The sequence below is a fragment of the Microcaecilia unicolor genome, chromosome 3 (assembly GCF_901765095.1).
Source record: "Microcaecilia unicolor chromosome 3, aMicUni1.1, whole genome shotgun sequence".
NCBI classification, from domain to species: Eukaryota; Metazoa; Chordata; class Amphibia; order Gymnophiona; family Siphonopidae; genus Microcaecilia; species Microcaecilia unicolor.
The window spans coordinates 197,147,133-197,165,923 of record NC_044033.1 but is presented as its reverse complement, the minus strand read 5'-3'; the positions used below and the strand labels follow the sequence as shown (position 1 = coordinate 197,165,923).

The window sequence follows — 18,791 nt, the reverse complement described above, 5'->3', positions numbered from 1 at the left end:
GCTCAGCACTGGAATAACAGGGGGTGCTGCAGGGCAGAAATGAGGTGCCTTGGCAGAGCTGAACATGTGTATGGGGAGAGCTCAGTACTTGACCCACAGGGGGTGATGCAGGCAGGAATGAGGTGCATTGATTTCCCCTATGCACAGGACATGTTCTGCCTCTTTCTTACCTCAGGATATCTAGTGCTGGACCTGCAGAATATCAAATAGATTGTAAGCTCTTTGAGCAGGGACTGTCTTTCTTCTATGTTTGTGCAGCGCTGCGTATGCCTTGTAGCGCTATAGAAATGCTAAATAGTAGTAGTAGTAAATAGGTACTAAAAAAAAGCCCAGGAGAGAATTTTCCCAGCCATATCATGTCCGCAACCTCCTTCCTCATCCCTGTGGAAGCTCCTGTGATATCTGTGTGCTTTGCTTTGGAGTGCAGATCTAATTAGGAACTTAACACCCCATCTCTTGAATATAGAACCTGTCACTTTTACTAAGGATGTTATAATTGGTTTTTCTGTTCCCATCCCGCCTCCCACCGCCCATCTTGGGTAAGGGGCATTAAAATAGAGGGCGAGTATAAAGACTCCGCATCCTCTTTGTTAAGTTCAAAACTGATGGCAGGTTTAGTTAGCTGTTTGTAACCTTGGACAAGACAAAAAGCACTTCATCCCCTTCTATCCATCCCCCTTGCACTGTGCACTGAAGGGGTTGAAGATGCTGACTGCAAGGGCCAGGGCAGCACTTGTACTGTTCTGTCTGCTGGGGTCTGTAGCCCCTGAAACAGAACCAGGACCCTCTCAAGCCAAGGAGACAGAAGAGGAAAATTCTTCATCGACCTCTGACCTCGGCAGTGCTGAAACGCCTGAGGGGAATATTGACAGCGTCCCAGTCCTTCCTCGATTACTCTCACACTCCTTTCTTCTAGGAAGGTTTGGGGGCTCTTTTCTCCCTCCACCGAGGGGGATCTCTATCATCGATCTCATAAAGGCCAAACCTCAGAGAGAGGAAATTCATCTCATGAGCTCCACTCATTTTCCTCGTGTGGAGGCACTGCGGACGATGAAGGCAGGAATGCAGCTGTGGAAAAGAACAATCCAAAGGGGGAGCACAGACCCCCAGGACAGGATCGTCCTGCCTCTGAGTCCCAAAGAAATCACCAAGTCCTCCTGCAAAACTTTACCCTTCAATCAGGTCAGTATCTCAATTTAGAAACACAGATAAAGACCATACGACCTATCCAGTCTGTCCATCACACCAACTACTAATCTCTACAATCCCTTCCTCTCCCTCAGAGACCCTCTGTACATGGAAACAGAAAATGATGCAGATAAAGACCATACGACCTATCCAGTCTGTCCATCACACTATTAATCTCTACAATTCCTTCCTCTCCCTCGGAGATCCTCTGTACACAGAAACATAGAAAATGACACAAAGACCATACGATCTATCCAGTCTGTCCATCCTCACCTACTACTAATCTCTACAATCCCTTCCTCTTCCTCAAAGATCCTCTGTGCATAGAATCTTAGAAAATGACACAGATAAAGACCATAGGACTATCCATTCTATCCACCAGTCTATCCATCACACCAACTACTAATCTCTACAATCCCTTCCTCAGAGAAACATAGAAAATGACACAGATAACGACCATACAACCTATCCAATCTGTCCATCCTCACCTACTACTAATCTCTCCAATCCCTTCCTCTCCCTCAGATCCTCTGTACATAGAAACATAGAAAATGACACAAAGACCATATGACCTATCCAGTCTGTCCATCCACATCATCTACTAGTCTCTACAATCCCTTCCTCTCCCTCAGGGATCCTCTGTACACAGAAACAGAGAAAATAGGCACAGATAAAGACCTTAAACCCTTTAAAACGAACCAGAGAAAATTTCTCTTCACTCAACGTGTACTTAAACTGTGGAATTGTAAAGGTGGTTAGCTTAGCTGGGTTTAAAAAAGGTCTGAACGGCTTTCTAAAGAAAAAGTTGATAGACCATTATTTAAACAGACTTGGGGAAAACCCACTGCTTATTTCTGGGTTAAGCAGCATAAAATGTTTTGTACTTTTTTGGGATCTTGCCAGGTATTTGTGATCTGAATTGGCCACTCTTGGAAACAGGATGCTGGACATGATGGACCTTTGGTCTGTCCCAGTGTGGCAATACTTATGAACTCCCTCAGAGATCCTCTGTACATAGAAACATAGAAAATGACGCAGATAAAGACCATACGACCTAACCAGTCTGTCCATCACACCAAGCACTAATCTCAAAATCCCTTCCTCAGAGAAACATAGAAAATGACACAGATAAAGACCATACGACCTATCCAGTCTGTCCTTCCACACCAACTACTAATCTCTACAATCCCTTCCTCTCCCTCAGAGATGCTCTATGCTTGTCCCAAGCTCTCTTGAATTCAGATACTGTTTTCATCTCCACCACTTCCATTGGGAGGCTGTTCCACCAATTCACCACCCTTTCCGTGAAGAAGTACTTCCTCAGGTTACTTCTGAGTCTATCCCCTTTCACCTTCATTCTATGGCCCCTCATTCCAGAGCTTCCTTTCAATTGACACTCACCTCCTGTGCATTTATGCAGCATAAATATTTAAATGTCTCTATCATATCTTCCCTCTCCTGCCTTTCTTCCAAGGTATAGATATTGATATCTTTAAATCTGTCTCCATACACTTTATGACAAAGACTGCTGACCATTTTAGTAGCCGCCCTCTGGACCAGCTCCATTCTGTTTATATCTTTTTGAAGCTGCAGCTCCAGAATTGTACACAATATCCTAAATGAGGTCTCATCAGAGTCTTATTCAGGAGCATCATCACCTCCTTTTCCTACTGGCCATTCCTCTTCCTATGCACTCAAGCATCCTTCTAGCTTTTGCCATCAGCTTGTCTACTTGCTTGGCCATATATGACAAACCCAGGCCCCCTCCTCTTTCATGCACAAAAGTTCTTCACCCCCTAAAGTATACCTTTCTCTCAGGTTTTTGCAGCCCAAATGCATGACCCTGCATTTTTTTAGAATTAAATCTTAGCTGTCAAATTCTGGACTATTGTTCAAGTTTCGCTACATCCCTCCTGAAATTATCCACACCATCAGGGGTGTCTACCCTATTGCAGATTTTTGAATCATCCACAAAGAGGCAAAGCTTACCAGTCAGCCCTTCAGCAGTATCATTTACAAAAATGTTAAAAAGAACTGACTCAGGCCCAGATGCATCAACCAAACGTAAAAAAATCAAAATTGTAAAAGTACTTAGCGAATTTTAAAAAATGAAGAATGCATTAAAAAAACAGCTCAGAAATGTTCGGTGCGGTATTGAAAAGTACAAGGTATCATACGTCCGTAATCCCCGTCGGTAAAAGGCCCCTAAAGCATGCGCAGAGCAGCCAAGCGTTAAGCTGGCTGCTCTGCGCATGCCACTGTCAAAACAAAAAACAAACAAACACATGGCTCCCAAAATAAAAACAAAACTCAAAAAAGGACCGGGGGGGGCAAAGGCGCTCGTCGGGAGCGTCCTGTTTGAACGCCCTTGCCCCCCCACCCCGTCCGAGGTCGCCGCTGCTCCCCGCATTATAAATTTAAAAAGCAAAACGAAGAAATCCTTACTTTAGAAGCCCCGGCCGGCCCCCCTCCATTCCTCTGTACTCTTCTGTCAACCCCACAGCTCCGCCTCCTGACTGACACCCTCCGCCCTGTGCCCCGCCTCCTCCGCGGGTCCTCGCCACCATTCCCCCCTCCATCGGGCCCCGCTCCCTCTTACCGGGCCCGTGCAGCGCCTCTCACCTCTATGTGAAGGCGCTGCACGGGCAAGAAGATCAGCTGACGCCTCTGTCTTCCATTCTTCCTTCGCGTCTCTCTCCTTTTGGGCCCGCCCCCGTCTGACATTGGTTACTTACGTCAGACGGGAGCGGGCCCAAAAGGAGAGAGACGCGAAGGAAGAATGGAAGACAGAGGCGTCAGCTGATCTTCTTGCCCGTGCAGCGCCTTCACATAGAGGTGAGAGGCGCTGCACGGGCCCGATGGAGGGGGGGAATGGCGGCGAGGACCCGCGGAGGAGGCGGGGCATAGGGCGGAGGGTGTCAGTCAGGAGGCGGAGCTGTGGGGTTGACAGAAGAGTACAGAGGAATGGAGGGGGGCCGGCCGGGGCTTCTAAAGTAAGGATTTCTTCATTTTGCTTTTTAAATTTATAATGCGGGGAGCAGCGGCGACCTCGAACGGGGTGGGGGGGGGGCAAGGCCGTTCAAACAGGACGCTCCTGACGAGCGCCTTTGCCCCCTCCCGGTCCTTTATTTTTTAACTTCTGGATTGCTTGCAGAGGGAGCGGGGAGCAGCGGCGACCTGGGGCGTCAATAAAGGACGCCCCTGGCGCGTGTTTTCACCCCCCTTGTTCTTTTTTTTTTTAGTTCTACATTAGAGCTTTTAGCCGGAGAGCCCTAACGAGAGGTACAGACCTCTCGTTAGATTTCTCGGCGTTTTCCTTCGTTAAACCAATCGGAAAACGTTAGTGCATGTCATTTCAAAAGGGATTCTACACTAATTGCTCATCTGCATTCCATTTTCGTTAGCTGCTATGGTCCTCGAAAAATGGGCTTTAGTACATGAAACGGTTGGCAATTTCTTCGATAAAGGGTGGTTAAAGGGTTGTTAAAGTTTTGTGCATCTGGACCTCAGTGACTGATCCCGTTGGTATAAGAGTGTATCAACCCCTATCTCTGCTAAGCTATTAATTTCAGTGTTGTGTTTTAAGAACACTTTACAGCAGGGGCAGCTGCTGGGCAGGAGTAAGGTGAGGTTCTCAGTACTGGAATAGTAGGGGGTGCTGCAGGGCAGGAATGAGGTGCATTGGCAGAACTGTGTGTGAGGGTCTCAGTACTGGAGTCGCAGGAGGTGCTGCAGAGTAGGAGTGAGGTGCATTGGCAAGCTGTGTGTGAGGGTCTCAGAACTGGAATAGCAGGAGGTGCTGCAGGGAAGGAGTGAGGTGCATTGGCAGAACTGTGTGTGAGGGTCTCAGTACTGGAATAGCAGGAGGTGCTGCAGGGAAGGAGTGAGGTGCATTGACAAGCTGTGTGTGAGGGTCTCAGAACTGGAATAGCAGGAGATTCTGCAGGACAGAATGAGGTGCATTGGCACAAAGGAATCCTGTTCAGAAGGAATGGATCCTCAGAAGCTTAGCGGAAATTGGGTGGCAGCAGTGGTGGTTGGGGCTAGTACTGGGCAGACTTCTATGGTCTATGCCCTGAAAATGGTAGATACAAATCAAGGTCAGGTATACATATAAAGTAGCACATAGGAGTTTATCTTGTTGGGCAGACTGGATGGACTGTACAGGTCTTTTTCTGTTGTCACCTACTATGTTACTATGTATGTGCAAGGGTCTCCATACTGGAATAGCAGGAGGTGCTGCAGAGCAGGAATGAGGTGCATTCACAGAGCTGTGTGTGAAGGTCTCGTATTGGAATAGCAGAACTGTGTGGAGGGTCTCATTACTGGAATAGCAGGGAGCTGCAGAGCAGGAATGAGGTGCATTGGCAGAGCTGTGTGCGCGTGAGGGTCTCGGTACTGGAATAGCAGGAGGTGCTGCAGAGCAGGAATGAGGTGCATTGGCAGAGCTGTGTGCACATGAGGGTCTCGGTACTGGAATAGCAGGAGGTGCTGCAGAGCAGGAATGAGGTGCATTCACAGAGCTGTGTGTGAAGGTCTCGTATTGGAATAGCAGAACTGTGTGTGAGGGTCTCATTACTGAAATAGCAGGGGGTGCTGCAGGGAAGGAGTGAGGTGCATTGGCAGAACTATGTGTGAGGGTCTCATTACTGGAATAGCAGGGGGTGCTGCAGGGAAGGAGTGAGGTGTGCTGTCAAAGATGAGGAAGAATTGCTCTCTGCTAACCTCTATTTTCTCTCTTTCTGCAGACTGTTTCCCAGAGGGGCTGCTTCCCTCTCTCCATCCCCAATCACTTCTGCTTTGGTCACTGCAGCTCCTTCTTCGTGCCTGGATCCCAGAGTGGCGATTCACGCCCCTGCTCCAGCTGCGCCCCCAGCCGGGTCCAAACAGTGATGGTCTCACTGCAGTGCCATGGCAAGACCCCAATCCGTGAAATGGAGGTCACACTGGTGATGGGGTGTCAATGTGAAGCGCGCCAAGAGTGGATGAAAGAGTCCTGACAAAATACAGGAAAAGGAAGTTCAATGAACTGTTTTTCAGTTAACTAACTTTCCATTGGCTTCTTTGTCCCTCCCATGGTGAGAGGTGATTTGGCTTCCAAAGTTCAGGCTGTGTTCTCTTCAGACTCATGGTTCAGAGACTTTTCAGCAACTGTTTTAATCATCGTTTTTGCTGCTATGACTCTTGGCTTGGATCTGCCTAGTCTGAGATTTGTGTGTGTGTGTCTTTCACTACTCATTGGAAGAGGATTTCAAAGCAGAGGATGTGTTAATCTTGTAGTAGATTAGTGGGATAGGTTATTTGCTTTGCCATTTATCACCTTCACACCTACAAGAAGAACACATCCTGAGTTTTGTAATCTATTGCTCCTCAGTAGTAGCCACGCCGACCTATGTGAACACAAGATTCAATATTAAGTGGAAAATGGGGCAGATAAAAGCTGAAGGGCAGGTAACCCCTGTAAAGCCACATAGGAGCAGAGGGTGACAAACTTGACTTCCAGCCTGGGAGAGAATGTTCAAAGGTTCTTTATTTAAAGGCACCAGAGAAATGACCCGACACAGGTCTGTGTATCGGCGGACGCAGCCGCCTGCATCAGGGGTCACAAGATACAGACCCTTGGCTGGAAATCAGTTTGTCGCCCCCCTGCTCCTGTGTGGCTTTTCTTTGCTGTTCCGCGGAGGGTTTGTCCTGCTTCTCCTTTTTGGCATTTTGTTAATCCCTGTGCCATGGAGTTGTAGCAGCACACGGTTACCTCCTCTTCTCCCCCCCCCCCCCCCCCCCCCGGATAATGAATTGAGCAGGTGCTGTGTTCCAGATGCAATGCTGAATTCTCAAATGATGCCTGTTCTACATTAGATTAGTGAGGGAGCTGAGACTGGGTCCCCTGACAACACTGTGTCCAGGCCAGAGGAGCAACAACCCATCTGACAAAGCGCAAGCTGCTGAAATGGTAGAATTTCTTCCAGTTACTTCCCCCATCTTATAACATGTGAATCTCAACAACTTACTGTGATTCAATAAATCTGTATTTTTTTGAGTGAAAAATCATTTATACAAGGTTGATTTACAAAAATAAGGGTTGCACAGACACACGAGTGAAGTGATTTTGGCAGGTAAAGGCTGTGTTGGCCTCAGTCTTATCTTGTATATTCTTTAAACACATTACAGAGTTTTAAGTTTTCCCAGCTAGTGATCTCCAAATATGACAGCTGCCCGATGAAAGCCAGATGGGAGTAACAAGGGCGTATGAAATAGGTTTTTGGGATGTGGCAGTCCCTTTATGAATTTTTTCCCTTGAAACTGGACAATCTCTATGTGAGAAATTGCTCAGATGTGGCCGTCCCTGTGTGATATATATTCTTGAGGTCTGATGGTCCCTGCATGACACTGAGCAAGGATACTGTAGAGCAAGATTTATTTTCAGCTGGTCAGTGCCTAATGGACAGGGGAACAGAGAGGCTTCTCCTCCGGATTTGCTGGTTTCTGCAGGAGTCTCTGCTTGGCAGGAGATGGTTCAGAGCAACACTGGGCTGAGCCTATGCAAAGTGCAGAATGTACAGACTGGCAGCCTGGTGAGGGAGGCAGATGGGACCAGCTGGCGTCTTCCAGGGGCACATTTGGTAATGTTGTAATATTTGTGCTGTGTGCAGAGCCCCTCTTTGTGTCTTCCTGACAGCACAGACGCTCACAAGCTGAAACAATCCTCCAAACAGCTTCTCACTTGTTGAGTCTGTTCCCTTCCTGCCTGTGAATCTCTCTCATCCCCTAACCCTTTCTGTCTGTGTTTCTGCCATTCCTGCCTGATAAACTCCTTTCAGTCATGTAAACTGGCCTGCCTGCATCTTTCACCCTGTCACCATTTATCCCTGTGTTTTCCAACTCTGTAACCTGCAGCACCCCTTGAGACGCCAATGCACCTCACTTCTCTCCTGCACAATCTTCTGCTATTGCAGTACAGACGCTTACACACACAAACATGCAACTCTGCCAATGTACCTCATTCATGCCCAGCTGCACCCGTTGCTATTCCAGTACTGAGACTCACACACACAGATCTGCCAATGCACCTCACTCCTGCCCTGCAGCACTTTCTGCTATTCCAGTACTGAAACAACCCCCCCACACACACATAGAGCTCTGTCAATGTACCTCATTCCTATCCTGCAGCACCCTCTGCTATTTCAGTACTGAGACCCTCACACATAGAGATCTGCCAGTGCACCTCACTCCTGCCCTGCAGCACTCTCTGCTATTCCAATACTGAACCCCCCCACACACAGAGCTCTGTCATTGTACCTCATTCCTGTCCTGCAGCACCCTCTGCTATTTCAGTACTGAGACCCTCACACACAGAGATCTGCCAGTGCACCTCACTCCTGCCCTGCAGCACTCTCTGCTATTCCAATACTGAACCCCCCCACACACAGAGCTCTGTCAATGTACCTCATTCCTGTCCTGCAGCACCCTCTGCTATTTCAGTACTGAGACCCTCACACACAGAGATCTGCCAGTGCACCTCACTCCTGCCCTGCAGCACTCTCTGCTATTCCAATACTGACCCCCCCCCCCCCCACACACACACAGAGCTCTGTCAATGTACCTCATTCCTGTCCTGCAGCACCCTCTGCTGTTCCAGTACTGAGACCCTCACAGAGATCTGCCAATGCACCTCACTCCTGCCCTGCAGCACCTTGTTATTCTGGTACCCAGACACTTGCACACAGCTCTGCCAATGCACCCCACTCCTGGTCTTAGCACCCCCCTCACCCCTCCCCATTATTCCAGTATGAGATGGTGACCCTTAATCAATAGAGTTCAAGTAGAGATGGTTCAGCACAAATTTGAAGGTGTGACTCTTGTGTGGCGGACAGTGAACTTGGACGGAGCTCTTCTTAGCTAGGACTGCCAACTGGATCGAGATGCACAGGTCAGTCCTGGGTTTACACTGTTGCATGCAGGAACTTGTAGTTCCAATTTCCCCATTGAATGCCCTCAGAAAAGCAAGACTACAAGTCCCAGCATGCACTGGGTAAACCCAGGACTGGATTGCCCCTGTCCTGTGAATCTGGATTCAGTTGGCAGCCTTAGCCTTAGCACATGCTCTGTCAGTACTCATGCAAGATCCCTTACTGTGCTGTGACCTAAACTTTCAAAAGCACCCAGCTGCGTGTTTTTCCTCTGGTATTTTCAGCTTGTTTGTAGGTGAGTCTCCATCAAATACTGTAAACTTAGTGTGGTGGTGGATTCTTGTTATACCTCTGACTTTGGACCTGAGTTTATCCGGGTCACTTTCTTTCTTTCCTCCCCTTTAGTAGCAGCTGAAGAGAATTTCCTACAGGTGTTCAGTCCCCTCTGAACCCTCTAGCATTGTTCCTAGGGTGACCTAAAGCCTCTGTACAGGAAATTTTAACTAATAGGTACATCCTCGTATTTCTTTCATGGGTTTTTGAAATCATTTTTGGTTATCTGCTTTAGGAAGTGTGAAACACAGCAGAGCTGGAAAGAGCTTGTGGGTTGCAGTCCAGCTGCTGTGTGTGAGCCACTCCAGATGTTGGTACATACCGCCAGGCTGGCAGTAACAGGATAGGATTTGAGGTTTATTTTTCTCCTGTCTCTCTCTCCCCCCCCCCCCCCCCCTCCTGGGTCTTTTCTCTGTTGAGCTGCCACAGAAAATTTATTCTTGAGATTGCTGGCATGTGCACTCAGGGAGAAGGGGTGGGGGGGACTGCTGTTCAGAGTATTATGCCTGCATGGGTTCCATTCCTGGCTCTGTCTTTTGGGTCTGAGAAATACTGCCTGAGGAGAAGCATGGGGTGGGGGGCTAGAGTACTTAAGATGGAGGAGCCAAAAAGTAGGGGAAACATAGAAGCCTCCCCAATTACAGCTGGATGGAAAGGTTCAAGGAGAGGGGCTATGTGATGAGATACTTGCGGTGGGGGTTAGTCATGAGTCTTTTTCTGCTCTCTGCATCCCTTCCTCTATTCTCTCCCCAGTCAGAAAAGTAATTAAAAAAGCTGCTGGATCTGTCTCCCTCATGCTGCCAACCTGTGCCAGGCTCCCCCTCCCCACAAGAACAAAGACCTGTCTCCCTCATGTGCCAACCAGCACCAGACCCCCCTCCCCACAACAAGGACCTGCCTCCCTCATGTGCCAACCTGTGCCAGGCTCCCCCTCCTCACAAGAACAAAGACCTGCCTCCCTCATGTGCCAACATGTGCCAAGCTCCCCCTCCCCACAAGAGCAAAGACCTGCCTCCCTCATGCTGCCAACCTGCATTAGCCCCTCTCCTCCAAACAAAGAGCACCTCAGTAATGGAGTTGTAATAAGGACTGGGGGGGGGGGGGGGGGGGGGGAGGGATGCAGGTGGTACCATGGCTGGCACTGGCAGCAGTCATGAGGGTTTGCCAGTACCATCTGTCACAACGTGGGTACTGGTGGCTGAAGGTGACCTCTTATCGCTCCTCTATCTTCAGCCAGACAGTGCATCTTACCATGGTAGCCCACACCTGGGGGGGGGAAGACTTCCACTGTAGTACATTCATCTATCCTGAATGATAAAGGTTCTCCTTTGCTCCTCCTCAGCAGCTGGACAAGCTGCATGTGTGTGTGTGGGGTTTACATCTGGAGTAAAAATGGCGTTCTGTTTATATCTGTGTGTGTTTTGGAGGTGAGACTGGGCTCTGTGTGTGTATACACATCTGGAGTAGAACTGTGTATATCTGTGTGTATGATTGTGTGTTTTTGTATCTGTGTGTATATTGGAAGGGAGATGGGTCTGTGTGTGTGTGTGTGTGTCTCTGGATCTGTATCATCTCCCAGCACAGATGGTAGCTCCTCTCATGCTGGTATTGGAGAGGGGAGGAAGAGCAGGTGTTTGGATGTGTGTCTGAGTGTGCAATGCCTAGTCACACCTGAGCATTCAGGCTGCCTGCATATTACAGCATAAAGAACACACACATACACCCCTTCTGCAGGAAGCTCGGACTGTCTCTCTGACGGCCTCAGATCTGAAGAATGGACAAGTTTCTGTCCCTCTGCTGTTCTTTCCATCTCCCCATTTCTCTATCAATTCATCCATCCTCCTCACCATCCATCTGTCCATCCCTTCATCTGGAGGTTCCTTCAGCCTCTGGCCACATCCACACAGAGATACCCTCTTATTTCAGATACAGAGGGTCCCACAAAGATTGCTGGCACTGAAATTAAACCAACAGCAGAGGCTGGACTGGGCTTCTCCTCACAGAATCCTGGGTCTCCTGGCACCTCGGATCTATTTATGTTGGGTTTGCCTGGGCATGCCGCTCCTCCACTTTGCACCCCAAATCCAGCCTCTGGTTATAAAACCTTACCAGCTTCCATGCTGCTGGGCAGTGCCAGGCTCTGCTCAGTGCAAACCTGTGCAGGTTCCCTCACAGTTCACAGCTGCAAGATGGGCAGATTGGCACAAATGTGCTTTTCTGTCCCAGTTTGCAGCCTCTTTCTGGACCCCTGGCTTTTGCAATCACAGTACCAGAGATGCTAAGGCTGGAGACCTTTTGGACAGTCCTGCTTTTGAACTTACATCCCAAAGCAGTGTAGGATTTGAAGTACCTGATCCTACCCATTGAAATCTGTACTGCAAGTTCCATAATGCACCAGGATGATGTGATCAGAAATCCAGGACTGTCACCAAATCTCTAACCTGGAACTGGGTAACTTGGCACCTGTACAGTATAGTCTTCACATTCTCGGAAGGCTTTGGCTAACTGATGATACTTACCTGTAACAGGGGTTCTCCGTCCAGGGTAGTTTTTAAAGATTTTAATAATATTTCCCAAGTTTCTCAGAAGCTTCAGGCAAGGAGAGAGTCGGTGTAAGCCTGCGGCTTGGAGAGAGCAGGATACTGCGTGGTGATTGAGGTGATGGGGGTTCCCTGGACATACTCTGAAAGGTACATGAAGAATAAATTGATCACCCAAATGAAAAGCCACAGACAGCAGTGAGGACAGAGTTGCTCTAGAATCCGTGGCTGAAGTACACTCAGTGCCTCAAGAACCTCGTAACCTGCTTTGCCGCCATGTGAGTTGTGCAGTTCAGGCTCAGACACATGTGGCAGTTTCCTGAAAAGTGCTGGGGGCAGTGGCATTATCCCTTTTTGCCTTGGGAAGTTTCACCATGATTAGGAGACTCCGCTGCCATCACAGGGGCAGAGGATACCTTTAGAAGTGAGCAGGAAGGCCAGCCATCCTCTGCTCTTTGATGCCACTTAAGTGGCAAATTTCTTTCAGATTTGCACAATCCCACCCTGAATCCATCTTGCCTAGTTGTGTGGTAAATTTCTTGCTTTGACAGGATGTCTACACCATATGTGCAAGTTACAAGCCTGCTTTTGCCATCTGCTTGCAAAGAAATCTGCCTGCTTTCCTGAGCCACAGTCTGGCTTCGCTTTAAGATCCTGGCCATTAGAGGGTGCTCTTGCTCCACAAGCTGCCTGGATGCTGTGAGACTGCATTTGCTATACCTGGCCACTAGATGTCACCAGTGTGAAGGACTCTTATGAGTGTAAGAGGTGGTGGTCATTTTCTATGAATTTGGATGCAACAGGTGCCCAAGACTGGAGGTTACACCTCTACTACTTCTCCCAAATGTGGGGCCAGAGAATAGATCTCAGGCATGAGGAGCCTCAAGTGACTCACTCTCAGGCCAACACAAAGAACCAGTGACATCAGTAGGAGTCAAAAGTTGATAATTTCCCCTCCCCCTCCTGAGTTGTCCTGCTTTATAAATAATTGTGGAAGCAGGTTTTGTGAGGGAATGGAGCACATTGACTGAGGGCTGGTGTCTTTCTGTCAGATTGCTCCGAGGGTCAGCAGTCAGCAGAGAGACCCTTCACCCTTCCTTCCTTCCACCTGCTGAAAACCATCCTCTGCAGCTGCTGCTGAGGCTCTCTGGGTTCCTGTTATCAGTTCTGCAGGATGGGACAGACGTGCAGTCATTGACTGTGTTCCAAAAGGAGTGAGGAAAAAGGGGAAATAAACATGTCCTGACACGCAAAGCTGTGTCACGCCATGAGGATCTCTACAGGCTTCCCATGGCTGTGCATGGAAAGGTATCATACCCTGAGCTGGGGCGAGGAAGAGGAATGCAGGGGTAAGAGAAAGTGGCTTGGCTGTATTTCCAGGGAGATACTCACTCAGGATTCTGCCATGTTCTCCGTTCCCAACATTTCTCAAGAGTATCTGTACAGGGCTGTTTCATTCCTGCCTTAGGTAACCCTTCATCACAAGGGAATCTTTAGTATTCCTGACTTCCCATTGCTAAGAGGGAGAGAAAGCTATCAATTCTGAGCTCACATATACACACACAGAGTCAATGGCAGTGCTGGGGATTAGAACAGGGAGATAAAGCGATTCATTTTAAGATCACACACAGAGTCAGTGACAGAGCTGGGGATTAGAACTGAGATACGTGACTCTCCCTGAGGTCATACACAGAGTCAGTGACAGAGCCGTGGATTAGAACTAATACAAAGGGAGAGAAAGTGAGTCACCATGAGGTCACACATAGAGTCAGTGACAGAGCCGGGGATTAGAACTGAGGCACAGGGAGAGAAAGTGAGTCACCCTGAGGTCACACATAGATAGTCAGTGACAGAGCCGGGGATTAGAACTGAGGCAGAGGGAGAGAAAGTGAGTTACCCTGAGGTCACACATAGAGAGAGTCAGAGACAGAGTTGGGGATTAGAAATGAGGCAGAGGGAGGTCAGTGACAGAGTCAGGGATTAGAACTGAGGCACGGATAGAAAGTGCGTCACCCTGAGGTCACACATAGTCAGTGACAGAGCCAGGGATTAGAACTGAGGCAGAGGGAGAGAAAGTGAGTCACCCTGAGGTCACACATAGAGAGTCAGTGACAGAGCCGGGGATTAGAACTGAGGCACGGAGAGAAAGTGCGTCACCCTGAGGTCACACATAGTCAGTGACAGAGCCGGGGATTAGAACTAAGACAAAAGGAGAGAAAGTGAGTCACCATGAGGTCACACATAGAGAGTCAGTGACAGAGCCGGGGATTAGAACTGAGGCAGAGGGAGAGAAAGTGAGTCACCCTGAGGTCACACATAGAGAGAGTCAGACAGAGTTGGGGATTAGAAATGAGGCAGAGGGAAGTCACACATAGAGAGTCAGTGACAGAGCCAGGGATTAGAACTGAGGCAGAGGGAGAGAAAGTGAGTCACCCTGAGGTCACACATAGAGAGTGACAGAGTCGGGGATTAGAACTGAGGCACGGATAGAAAGTGCGTCACCCTGAGGTCACACATAGTCAGTGACAGAGCAGGGGATTAGAACTGAGGCACAGGGAGAGAAAGTGAGTCACCCTGAGGTCACACTCTTACAAAACACTTGGGGGCTGAATGTGCTTAAGAGTGACTGTGCATTTGTTGGGGGTAGGGGTTACTCCAACGTTGCTGATCTCCGGAGAGTGAGCGCGCCAAACCCTCCCGCTGAAATTCCTCTTATTGCAGCCCATCAGTCCTTCTTCCCTGGCCGTTTGTAATCTGGTACCCATGCCTGTCCCGTGTTTAATGCTTCCCGCCATGCCCCTTACCCGGCTCCCCTTTCATCATCTCTCTCCTCAGTTTCTGCCAGACTTTGAGGACTTTGACCGGGGAGTTTTCTTTAAATACAAGTAAGCAGGTATAATGGGAAAAGCAGTGGCGTAGCCACAGGTGGGCCTGGGTGGGCCAGGGCCCACCTACTTAGGGCTTAGGCTCACCCAACCGTAGCACATATTTAGCTGTAGCTGGTGGGGATCCCAAGCTCCGCCAGCTGAAGACTTCCGCCTAATGGTAACAAAAACGCTACTCTCAACGATACCGGAACCTGCGCATGCTCAGTTTTCAGCGCATGCCTTTGCAGACTGCCAAGGTGGAAAGAAGCGTTTTCCTGCCAGCTTAGATATTTTTTTGGTGGTGGTGGTGAGAACACTTGGTGCCCACCCACTTCTTGCCTAGGCCCACCCACAATCTGTTGTCTGGCTACGCCCCTGGAAAAGGATCTGTAGCTGAGTAGTACAACAGCACCTTGGAAATGACCCTGTGGTCCTGTTTTTCTGGTCCCTGAACCTGACTTCCTTTCCATTGCGCCTTTCTGCTCCCCAGGGTGCTGCTGTTGCCAGACAGTAAGTGCAGGACAGCGAGTCACAAGGCCCAGGAGGACTGGCCAGGGGCCGCCAACCCTCCCCACCTGAATGCACTGAGACCTGAGAAGAGCAGGATCTCGATCTTGCACGCAAAGCTTTTCCCCATTCTCCGCGTACACGGGAACATGCTTAGTACATCCGACTCGGAGCGATTTTGGACACTCATCCTCTCGCCCGGCCTCGGCCCCGCATTCTCCAGCTAAGAAAAATGGCACTTTCCACTTCAGCCTCCCTCCTGACGTGTATTTATTTATATAAATATATGTATATATATCTATATTTCCCCCTTAATTTTGCAGAGCTGTAACATCTTCACGCACCACTTCGCTCCTACATCTGTGTAAACAGTCTGTGTTCGCCGTCACAGCTGCTGGTGCAGGGCTTGTTCTACAAATAAATGCGTCTCGGGCCATCTGGAAGGGGTTCTGCAGCTCCCAGCCTCCGAGTGTCAGCATATGGCCCTCCCCGGGATAAACGCCAGCATATGGACATTACTTAAGACTCTTTTCAAGCTCTTGCTCCCGGAATCTCCCTGAGAAAAAGATCATTCCCTAAGCAAAGTGGCAGGCGGACGCGAAAGCAACCTCTTTTGCTGCTTACGTCTTGATGGTGCTTCGTAGGGGTTGAGCTGGGCTCCGCAGAAATGCGAGGGAGGGTCATCTCACTCTTGGGTCAACTAAATAGGCCTATCGCTTCTATCAAAGGGGGGTAAAGCCCCCCTAACTACAAGTCCCTGCATGCAATGGGGCAAACTAGGCCTCGATCCTCTGCTCTTTGCTACCATAGAAACAGAGAAAATGACGGCAGGTAAAGACCATAGGCCTATCCAGTCTACCATCCACACCAATTCCTAACCTGTACTAACCCATCCTCTCCCTCAGAGATCCTCTGTACATAGAAACATAGAAAATGACACAAAAACCATACGACCTATCCAGTCTGTCCATCCACATCATCTACTAGTCTCTACAATCCCTTCCTCTCCCTCAGAGATCCTCTGTACAGAAACAGATAAAGACCATATGACCTATCCAGTCTGTCCATCTACACCAACTACTAATCTCTACAATCCCTTCCTCTTCTTCAGAGATCTGTACATAGAAACATAGAAAATGACACAGATAAAGACCATACGACCTATCCAGTCTGTCCTTCCACACCAACCACTAATCTCTACAATCCCTTCCTCAGAGAAACAGAGAAAATGACACAGATATAGACCATACGACCTATCCAGTCTGTTCGTCCACCCAACTACTAATCTCTACACTCCCTTCCTCTCCCTCAGGGATCCTCTGTACATAGAAACATACAAAATGACACAGATAAAGACCATCATATGACCTATCCAGTCTACCATCCACACCAATTCCTAATCTGTACTACCCCTTCCTCTCCCTCAGAGATCCGCTGTACATGGAAACATAGAAAATGACACAGATAAAGACCATCCTGCTTATTTTTGAAGGAGATCGCCAGCCATCTTCTGACACAAATCTGGAGATGGCCGGCCATCTCCTGAACCCGGCCAAATCGGTATAATCAAAAGCCGATTTTGGCCGGCTCCAACTGCTTTCCGTCGCAGAGCCAGCCAAAGTTAAAGGGGGCGTTTCCGCAGGGTATGGAAGGCGGGACAGGGGCATGGTTATGAGACGGCTTCACTTGGTCCATTTATTTTTAGGACCAAGCCTCAAAAAAGTGCCCCAACTGAGCAGATGACCACCGGAGGGAATCGGGGACTACCTCCCTTTACTTCCCCAGTGGTCACCAACCCCCTCCCACCCAAAAAAAAATTAAAAATCTTTTTTTTGCCAGCCTCTATGCCAGCCTGAAATGTCATACCCAGCTCCATGACAGCAGTATGCAGGTCCCTGGAGCAGTTTTTAGTGGGTGCAGTGCACTTCAGGCAGGTGGACCCAGGCCCATCCCCCCCTACCTGTTATACTTGTGGTGGTAAATGGGAGCCCTCCAAACCCCCCAAAAACCCACTGTACCCCTTTCACCCCTTAGGGCTTTGGTAGTGTTGTACAGTTGTGGGTAGTGAGTTTTGGGAGGGATTTAGGGGCTCAGCACACAAGGTAAGGGAGGTATGCACCTGGGAGCAATTTTTGAAGTCCACTGCAGTGCCCCCTAGGGTGGCCGGTTTGTGTCCTGGCATGTGAGGGGGACCAGTGCATTACAAATGCTGGCTCCTCCCACGACCAAATGCCTTGGATTTGGCCGGGTTTGAGATGGCCGCCATCGGTTTCCATTATCGACGAAAACCGATGCCAGCCATCTCAAACCCGGCCATCTCTGACATTTGGCCGGCCCCAACCATATTATCGAAATGAAAGATGGTCGGCCATCTTTTTCGAGAATACGGTTCAGGACTGCTCTTTGTGGCGCCGGCCATATAGATGGCTGACGCCGTTCGATTATGCCCCTCCATACGACCTATCCAGTCTGTCCTTCCACACCAACTACTAATCTCTACAATCCCTCCTCTCCCTCAGAGATCCTCTGTACATAGAAACGTAGAAAATGACACAGATAAAGACCATACGACCTATCCAGTCTGTCCATCCACACTAACTACTAATCTCTACAATCCCTTCTTCTCCCTTAGATATCACATGTACTTGTCCCAAGCTTTCTTGAATTCTGATATAGTTTTTGTCTCTTCCACCACCACCCTATCCAAGAGGTATTTCCTCTTGAGCCTGTCCTCTTTCACTTTCATCCTATGCCCCCTTATTCCAGAGCTTCATTTCAATTGAAAGAGATTCATCTCTTGTGTATTTATATACCACAGAGGTATTTCAATGTCTCTTCCATGTCTCCCCTCTCCTGCCTTTCTTCCTAAGTATACATATTGAGATAATAATAATAATAGTAATAATAAAAAACAAAAACATACATAGTAATAACACAGGGCTGTGAAAATAAAAACATACCATCAATCCTCTCCCTGTACACTTTACAATCTGTCTTGTCCTCCAATTCAGAAAAGAAATAAAAACCTACCTCTTCAAAAAATTCTACAGCTAATCACAAAGATATTGTCACCTTCTTTTCAAATCTACCTCTTCAAAAACTATATGAATAAACATCATCAAAACTCTACAACTGAACACAAAAGCTACTTATACATTTCCCCCTTCAAATCTATCTCTTCAAAAACTCTATACACGAACTATAGATGACGGCTTAAGCTACAAAGTAGTAAATTTAAAACAAATCGGAGAAAATGTTTTTTCACTCAACGTGCAATGAAACGCTGGGATTCGTTGTCAGAGAATGTGGTAAAGGCGGTTAGCTAGCGGGGTTTAAAAAAGGTCTGGATGGCTTTATAAAGGAAAAGTCCGTAGACCATTATTAAAATGGACTTGGGGAAAATCCACTGCTTATTTCTGGGATAAGCAGCATAAAATGTTTTGTAC

General features: G+C 48.4%; 1 protein-coding gene across 1 annotated transcript; it reads left to right on the top strand.

Annotated features, from left to right (window-relative positions):
• The first annotated feature begins 705 nt into the window (after nucleotides 1–705).
• Nucleotides 706–6,944, top strand: DAND5 (DAN domain BMP antagonist family member 5). Its single transcript, XM_030194709.1, has 2 exons — nucleotides 706–1,182; nucleotides 5,937–6,944. Exons 1-2 carry the CDS (start codon nucleotides 706–708, stop codon nucleotides 6,186–6,188), a joined length of 729 nt encoding a protein of 242 aa, XP_030050569.1. The 3' UTR covers nucleotides 6,189–6,944.
• The last annotated feature ends 11,847 nt before the right edge of the window (nucleotides 6,945–18,791 follow it).